This window comes from Eleginops maclovinus, chromosome 2 (genome assembly GCF_036324505.1).
Source record: "Eleginops maclovinus isolate JMC-PN-2008 ecotype Puerto Natales chromosome 2, JC_Emac_rtc_rv5, whole genome shotgun sequence".
NCBI classification, from domain to species: domain Eukaryota; kingdom Metazoa; phylum Chordata; class Actinopteri; order Perciformes; family Eleginopidae; genus Eleginops; species Eleginops maclovinus.
This window is the reverse complement of record NC_086350.1, coordinates 3,309,143-3,318,515: the sequence shown is the minus strand read 5'-3', so window position 1 is coordinate 3,318,515 and position 9,373 is coordinate 3,309,143. Positions and strand designations below refer to the sequence as shown.

The window sequence follows — 9,373 nt, the reverse complement described above, 5'->3', positions numbered from 1 at the left end:
GGTTCCTCGAATTATATTTGTAATGAACATTAATTATGAAAGCTTAATCGTGATGCCACATCCGGCACGCTCCCTTGATTTATGAAACATTTCAATCCTGGTGGTAGGTAACAAAAGGGGCCCTGTTCCTTTCCTGAATTATTTTTGCGGATGTTGACAGTTTGACGTGTTTACTCATCTGCAGACAAAGCTGCGGTGTTTGTTTTGTATTTTCAAATTCTTCATAAAGTCGGAGGGTGAGGACACGAGGGGGGGACACCAACCCTGGGCTCAGCTGTGTACACTTGCACACCCCATGCAGCCAGGCATCCATAACATACTCTCAAACCAAACACATCCCTGCTCTCAAAACCTTTATTCTGTTTCTTTTTGGATGTTTTGTCCAAGAGTATTTATAGCTGGAGTTTGGAGGAGCTGTTTGTTGCATCTTAACTACGCTCAAAGCTGATCTTTTCCGCATACTTTGAACAGCATGCAATTGATTTCAAGGAAATATCCAGACTTTAGTTGATCACACTTTGGTCATTTCACATTCCACAGTGGCTTACATTTAGCTCCTACTGCTATAATGTACCAGCATTGTACTTACCTTTCACCTTGGTCTGTTAGTTAAAGCATAATAATAATAATAATAATAATAATAATAATAATAATAATAATAATAATAATAATAATAATAATAATAATAATAATAATAATTATTATTATACTATTATTATATAATACAATTATAATAATACATAACATAAATAAAAGTAATACTAATAATAGTAAATAACATAAATAATAATAATAAATACAATTATTAATAATAATAATAATAATAATAATAAAATTAATAGTAATAATAATAATAAATAACATAAATAATAATAATAAATAAAATTATTAATGATAATAATAATAATAATAGTAATAATAATAATAATAAATAAAATTAATAGTAATAATAGTAAATAACATAAATAATAATAATCATAATATTTACAGCTCCGGAAAAAAATAAGAGACCACTCAAAATGTTTCTTAAATCCCTTTCTCTACATGTATGGCAGCCATTCCAGTGTCTGTTGAATCCCAACAGGAAAAAAAAGAAAACTCAAAGACACCTGTAAATAATCAAACACGACAAAATGATAATGCTGAAGTGGTCTCTTCATTTTTTCCGGGGCTGTATAATAAACCTCTCTTATAATTGTTCATGTTCAAAAGTTCCCTCAGCCAGGGTCGGACACTTTGATTGTGTGAGTGTCACAAGTCCAAAACCTAAAAAATGAATCAAAAGTAAACTCACCCCAAATGCAGGATTGATCGTCCCCTGCTCTTTGCTTCCCAGCTCTATTTTCTCCTCTGTAGTGAGACGCATGACGATAAAATGAAAGCAAAATAAAGCAAAGTTTGTTCTCAGCGACTCAGATCCACGAGCACACACGGTGGGAGTAAGACCCTGACTGACTGACTGACTGACCTAAAGACACAGCAGGGGAGCTGAGTATCACAGAGTGGCTCAATTATTTTCTAATCTGTGTTCCGACTCTGAAACCTTTCTTGTTTGCTGCTAAGCCAATGTGGGCTTTTAGTAACTTTTTGTTACGGTCATGTGACGGCTGTTGTGTGACGATGGATCCTATGAGAGGAGAGCAGCACGTTGTCACATGAATGTTTCATTTGTCATACTTATTATGAAAGTTAACACACTGTAGGGTTTTTTAGTGGAGCAACTTCTGCCGTTTGATTTGATTGTTGACTGTTTTAACATCATTTCTCTTTGTGATACAGTAGTTCACAAGGGAGACAATGTCATCAAGGGTCAACTTAGGTAGTGTGATGTGGTCCTTTTTAGGTCCCTGACAGATCATCGTGTCCCACTACGAAATGTAAGCCAAAGGCTGGGGGTCAACATGGCATCTTTTCTGGCAGAAAGGCGCTGATGTGATGGGAAAAGCTCCCAGCACTTATTTACTGTTTCTATTACAACGCTTTTGTGCAACTTTATATTAGTTTGACATTATTTTTTCACCATTACTTGCTCTCCCACTTTGTACGAATGAGCCTCACTGCTCAGTCTGAGGGTCGTAGAGCAGGAAGTCTTTGTGGAGGTCTCTATTTGAAGTTAGACCTCCAGTAAGTAAAACTACAAACAGCCATTAAAGCACACACTCAGTGGTGGCAACATTCGGGGTCGGCCGGCTAAACTGCTTCCACAAAAAGGCCCTTTGGTCTTATTTGTGATAGAATTAATCTGAACAAAAAAACGTCGTCATCTGTGCTGCAAAGTCTAAATTCAATCAACCGAAATACCGGGAGTGGCCACTGAGAAAGAAACACCTTTAATATAAGTTGAAGGAGGGCCAGTCAGCACTAATTACATTCACTGATTGCATGTTCAAGATGGAGCTGTCAATTATAATTCAATACTTCTCTTTTGGTCTGAATCTGCAAAATAAACATAACATTCCTGAAGTTAATTTACAATGTCTTCCTTCAGAAGTAGCCGTACCCAGTGAGTGACTCGCTTATGTTGTGCCCTGCACTGTTACATTTACTTAGGCCTTAAAATAGTTCAAATTCGCCCACGATTGAATCCTCATTTGAACCGGAAAGCACAAACCCTTACTCTTCGTATTTTCATGCATGCCGAGGAATCGGACATGCTCTGGGTATGTTAGAAGAGTATACACAACAATGAATACTGAGTTTAACCTCGCCGTCCCGCCCGTCAGATGGAAACACGATTATTTGCTCATCAAAAAAAAATGTGAACTCAATTCACTCCTATGCCATGGCATGCTTGGGAGACATGTCATGAGAGCGGGATTCATTGAGAAACGCTTCGGCTGGGCTGGGAGAAGCTGATGCCTACAGCCCACAATGAATTCATTCAACAGCAAACCAAGACATGCTTCAATTACCCTACACCTCACCTATGGTCATGAAGGATGGCCCATGACCGAAAGAACAAGATCGCGGATACAAGCGGCCGAAATGGGATTTCTCCGCAGGGTGAATGGCATCTCCCTTAGGGATAAGGTGAGAAGTTCAGTCATCCGGGAGGGACTCGGAGTAGAACCGCTGCTCCTTCGCGTTGAAAGGAGCCAGTTGAGGTGGTTCGGGCACCTAGTGAGGATGCCACCTGGGCGCCTCCCTAGGGAGGTGTTCCAGGCACGTCCAGCTGGGAAGAGACCGAGGGGTAGACCTAGGACCAGGTGGAGGGACTATATCTCTCGCTGACCTGGGAGCGCCTTGGAATCCCCCAGTCAGAGCTGGTTGATGTGGCCAGGGAAAGGAAAGTTTGGGGCTCTCTGCTGGAGCTGTTACCTCCGCGACCCTGACGGAAAAGCGGGAGAAGATGGATGGATGGATGGATGGATGGAATTGAAAATGCTTCAAATATTTGCTCATTTCCATTTCTTGTACCACACCTTTGTATTGAGAGCTAGATCTAAAAAAGATCGCTACACAGTAAGTATACACGGCTCCATATGAACTTAGGAAGGTAATACACTGCCCGGCCAAAAACACTCTAATATTCGTTGGACCGCCTTTAGCTTTGATTACGGCACGCATTCGCTGTGGCATCGTTTCCACAAGCTTCTGCAACGTCACAACTTTTATTTCTGTCTTGCATTAATGTTTCGCCAAGATCTTGTATTGATGACGGGAGACTCGGACCACTGTGCAAAGTCTTCTCCAGCACATCCCAAAGATTCTCAGTCGGGTTCAGGTCTGGACTCTGTGGGGGCCAATCCATGTGTGAAAATTATGTCTCATGCTCCCTGAACCACTCTTTCACAATCTGAGCCCGATGGATCCTGGCATTGTCCTCTTGGAACATGCCAGTGCCATCAGGGAAGAAAAAAATCCATGATGGAATACCTGGTTCTTCAGGATATTCAGGGAGTCAGCTGACTTCATTCTTTGGGCATGTTGCTGAACCTAGACCAGACCAACTGCAGTAACCCCAGATCAGAGCACTGCCCCCCACAGGCTGGGACCTTCTTTTTTTTTGGCCAGGCAGTGTATAAGAATGCATTGAAAGAGGAAGACCCGAAAGAAAGTGCTGCCAGGAAACAATATCTCTGCTGGGTCAGAAAGGGTATAATGATTCCAGAGATATGGAGATGGTGTCAGATGTCAGGTCAGACGGCAGAGACAGCTTACGGGGAATAAATAGGGGATGGATGTCCGGTGGGTCTGCCGGGGGACGAGTGGCAGGCAGCAGGCTGACACTGAAACTGAGATTTCTGATCCTTTCTTTTACTCTCCTTTTTTCTGGAGAGGAAGTAAAGAAACTCTGGATTTATTTGTTGTTGGAGGTGCAATATATGACTCAGCAGCTTTAAGACATGAAGACACTATTATTTTCAGCTTCTCTCTAATGCAGGAGAATTTCCCCTGGAAGTGGGCGGGGCTTAATGTTGACCGGAAGTGACGTTAGTGCATCATGCTATATTTTTTCCAACACTCCATGCTTTTTCTTTTCAAGCATTTGATGTTTTCTTGTGTAAATGTTTATGTTAAACAATTCAATTTGGTTTGGTGCCCCAGTGTATCTGGTGTCAGAAGACATACGACCGTGTGTAAGTCGTTTTATTAGGTCGTTCCTAAAAAGCCACCCTTTGATATTCTAATTTAAAACGTTCTTTACTTTCCTACATTACCACAACGAGGGGGCCCCTTTAAACTGTAAGCAGTACTGTGTGTGTTTCCAAAGAGACATCAGCAACCGCTCAGCGCCGGCTGTGACATTGTTCCCCTGTGGGTGCAGCATTGTAAATTGAGTGCTGCAATCAAAGGCCGACTTTCTCTAAAAACTTGGTTGCCGCAAAGCTTTCACAGCCAACAAAATATTTGGTGAAATGTGGCAGCGGGGTGCGGTTAAAGCGCCGGCTGCAGGAGTGATTGGAGTGGCTCCGTCATCAGAACCAAGAAATAAGTCACTGAACAAAAGCACGCTGGTTACCTGGTTCTGGGGGGGAATAGCCCTATGAATAGCCCATAGTGTGGATTTAGTTTTATGTTGCCCCCTTGTTTTTGGTTGGCCTCTGATCAAACCCTCTTTGCAAACATTCTTCATCTCCTTCCATGTTTACCCCCCCGGGTGAGCAGAGCACTCTCACAGTGATAAAGCTATTTTTGCATGCTTTGTCTTTGCAATTTTATCATCATTAAGACAGCTTAAGAATTCCAAACTAGTACTGTAAATCCCTGATGAGTTCCAGACATCCATACCTCCACGAATGATTTAGATTTGCCTTTAAAAGAGTGCAGCTTACACACAGTTTTACCCCTGACTTGCAGCTGTGAGTTTGTACAGCAAGTGTTTGAAGTAATCAGACATGGTTCGTCTCCTTCTGAAAGGGTTCTTTTTACCTTCAGCCTTTCACAGTTCACCACAGTGTTGTATTTCACGTGATGAAACAAAAAAAAAAAAAGGAGGGAACACTTCCATCATGAGAAAGTTCACGTTGGAGCTTCAATTTCTAAGAGGGAAAATGTGCATTCACTAACATAAAATGCATTTGAAACAATAAACTAGTTATGTGAGCTGGTAGTAAAACTAACTACAGATGCATTCTTATGATGCAAACCTCTTTTAACAATCAGACAGATGTGGCAGACAGTGGCGAATAAAACATGTGTTAGATGTCTATTGAAAATAATGGATCAGAGCTTCATTTCCAGGCTCTGATGAACCGTGGACCCTTGTGACGGTGTGACGCTCAGAGCAGAAGAAGAAGCCCTGCAGAGACAGATTGAATTAACCTATACTGGCGTAGTGTGAAGTAACGTAATGTGAGCAGAGAGCGTAGAGGAAAGTCAGAGGAGGTAACATGCATATTCGTATGTCACAGGAGAGTTTTGAAAGGCTCACATTGGATAGACATTGGATTTCGTACACCTATTGTAATCCATATGTAATAGAAGAAGATGTAGCTGAGATGTGGGGGTTTGAAGAATCACATTTTTGTTATCTGAGGGACATAGAAACAGTGGTGTACTCTGATCGAAAGACATTCACTGGGGTGCTTCAGTCCATCAAACAGCGTTAATCAACACCCAATAATCCGTGTTTGTTCGGGAGCAGTATGACAACATGATGTACATTCAGGATAAGCAACGGGATGTGTGTTCTCTCCATTGTGCATGGTTGAACCTATCCTAATTATTTGATACTGGCATCACCACACAGTCCCATGTAATGTAAATGTAGGGCCGGGACAGTCCTGGATCCTGATGCTCAACTTACTACTTCTTTGACGGCTGCCACAGGTATGTTGACATCCTCCTGGATCCATCGTCTTGTCATTTATAGACACATGCATTTTCCTGCCTCTGTTGTAAATGTATTATCTCTTTAATTTAACTCCTATTTAACTATCTATTGCACGTCTGTCCGTCCTGGGGGGAGGGATCCCTCCTCTGTTGCTCGCCCTGAGCTTTCTTCCATTTATCCCCGTAAACTTTGGTTTCTTAGGACGTTTTCCTAGTCCGATGTGAGGGTGCTACGACAGAGGGTGTCATATTCTTAAATAAGTCGACTGAGACAAATGTGTGATTTTAGGCTATAAAAACAACTTTGATTGATGTAACTGTGAGTCTTTATCACATGAACTGAAACAGCTTCTGTGGTAGTTGCTACTACAGTGTCTGCAGTTTGTCACACACACACACACACACACACACACACTGGTGGAAATGGTCACAGTGATCACTTGATTTAGTTCATTATTTGTGACATGAGGCCTCCCAGCTCTCCAGTCAAAGCTCCTGGGAATTGAGAGTTAAATTACAACAAGATTTAAGATTAACTAACATTCGCCTTCTTGTGAAAACGGATTTTAAAACCCTGATCAACGCTAAAGGCAGGGGGAAAACCGCTGGCTTTATTCATTAGTAGGCACAATTTTATTTATTATTCACATATATAAGGTCACCTATAATGCAAAACCCACTTTTTCTTTTGTGTCTTCAATTTTTGCCTCTCTGTGTTTCAGGACCAAAGACCCCCTCTCTTTGTGTCCTGATCCATCTCTATAAAAACCTGTCTGAAAAATAACTGATCAGATTTTGGCCACTTTGTGATGTCACAAGGTTTTTTTAGGGTTGTGCAACCATTAGCCAATAACCAACCAAGGTAAGCCCCGCCCACCTTATCACCTGGATTCCCTACTAGAGCACCATTGTGTTTCTTTAAACCAATCACCTCTCAGAGGGGTGTGGTATGTAAAGCCGAAAACACAGAATCAGCACTTCAGGAACAGGGCTGAAACAGAAGGGATTATGGGATGCTGTTTGGTGTTTCAGTCAATCAGAGACAGGTTATCTGAGACCTATATTATATTGTTGAAAAAGAGTATAATAGGAGACCTTTAACTGAATTTATCACAAGTTTTTCTGCCTTTCTCACAAAAGAAGAACTGATAATGGTCAAAGGGATGTTCACTGTGTTGTCCACCAGGTGGCAGTACATCCCAACAGTTTCTTGGTAAATACTGAACTGCTGAACACACAGAAACACAACTAAGCTGATCAGGAAAAAGGTAGTTCAGCATCACATATAGACAATCAAGCACCAGGAAATGGAAAAGCTCCAACATTTTGAATGAAATGTTCTCTCTTATATTGCATAGAAGACAATTTCCTTGTACTGAACCCTAAACTGTGTTAGGTTTTGCAGACTTTGCTTTCTGGAAATAGCATATCTATAAAAGCCACACCCATAAAACTAAGTGGCATTAATAATTCCTTGCATAGTTCCTCCCACCATGGACAAGAGCAAAAGTCTGATGGTTTCTAAGAATAACTGTGCCTTAATCCTCTTAATCCATGCTCAAATCTGCAAAAATAATCTACCTACTTCTCTAGCAGTCCTTAAATAACATTGAAAATGCAATGCATACACATTTTCTGTTTATGAGGGTCCCCTTGTAATCCCTTTCAGTGAGTACACACACTCTGTTCATGCACAGGTTAAGGTTTACAATGGGTGCACTTACAGGATGGATGTGGTAAATACAGTCAATCCTAATCTGTAGCCCTGACCCCTTGAGGTACTGCATACCTGCACTGCAGGAAAGGATATCTTATTTGAACCTTATAGAGCCTGAACCCAGACGTTCATAGAAGTGGCCTTAAAAGAAACTCGGGGATAAGTAATAGTGTTTTTAAAAATGCACTAATTGGTATTTCAATTAGGTACAAGACATTATGTACCTCTATCTACAGAGAGTCTGGTTTCCTTTCTGTAATCTGTGATGATTCTGTGACTATCAAATGGTTTTCGGTTTGAGTTGTGCTCCCTACTCCAACCCCTACCAGTCTCTTTCCAAAACACAAAGTCAACACTGACGCAGATACCGGGACCACGAGGAACAATCCATTCAACCCAGCCCTGACACACACATGTACTTGCTGACTCCTGCTCTGGCCTACACTGTGTGTGTAACCGTGTGTTAGTGTGTGTGTGAGTGTGTGTGTGTTTGACCGAGCACACAACACAAATGGACTCAAGCCTCAATGACTTCGACTGACCTAATTTGCATTGACGTTTTGTTATAGGCATTTAGCAAACATTAGCTCTCTGTGGAAGTGATGAAAGGAACAGTTTGGGAGAAAAAGACATCATTGGAAGCCCCTGTGATTTCAAGAAGCATTTTAAGGAAAATAAATAGCAAGACTACTGAACTTTAAAGGATGGAGCAAGAGCAATCTAACTGTCTCAAGTCCCTGCACATATCTTACACACCCTTGTATTTCCTGTTCTCGATGTCAGACGAACATGCTCTTCCGTTCTCACGCCCGCACTCATGACAGATATACCAACATAACCTGTGTTTACATCCTCCCCTTTTCTCCTTAACTCTCTATCAAAGCTGTTTTTTCTGAATGGGTATATTTCCTCCGATGACGGCATGCTTTCCCCTCCCGCTCATGCTCCCTCGTCTCCCTCCCCCTCCTCCCTATTTTCATCCAGCTGCTGTTTTCCTGAATGAGCAGTGAATGACCTCACCATTGGCTCAGCTGTTCCCCCCTCCTCACAAAACTGGAAAGCTTGAGCGATTATGATGGCGTAGCTGATGATGATAGAATGTGTGTGTGTGTGTGTGTGTGTGTGTGTGTGTGTGTGTGTGCGCTGTTACCATGATATAAGCAAACATCCGGTGCTCTCTGCAGACAATCGTGCACCATCACACAATCTAACGCTCACATGCACGCACTGCATCCCTGCACATCAGGATTATAGCACGTAATCTGCATGGCAACAGCCTCCATGCTGCTGTAATGCTGAGCTGATGGGTGAGAAAAAGAAATGCATGTGAGGAAGAAAAGGAAACATAACATAAGGGAGAAACAGATCGCAGAGAGAGGA

The 9,373-nt window shown here is 41.7% G+C and overlaps 1 protein-coding gene across 2 annotated transcripts in view; it reads right to left on the bottom strand.

Moving 5' to 3' along the window:
• si:dkey-106n21.1 (solute carrier family 23 member 2) overlaps positions 1–1,540 on the bottom strand; it is a 41,446-nt gene extending 39,906 nt beyond the window's left edge. For both annotated transcript variants that reach the window (XM_063875899.1, XM_063875906.1), the window contains exon 1: positions 1,295–1,540. In XM_063875899.1, coding sequence (XP_063731969.1) covers positions 1,295–1,366 — 72 coding nt within the window. In that variant the 5' untranslated portion in view covers positions 1,367–1,540. The remainder of the gene's footprint in view (positions 1–1,294) is intronic.
• Positions 1,541–9,373: the final 7,833 nt, after the last annotated feature.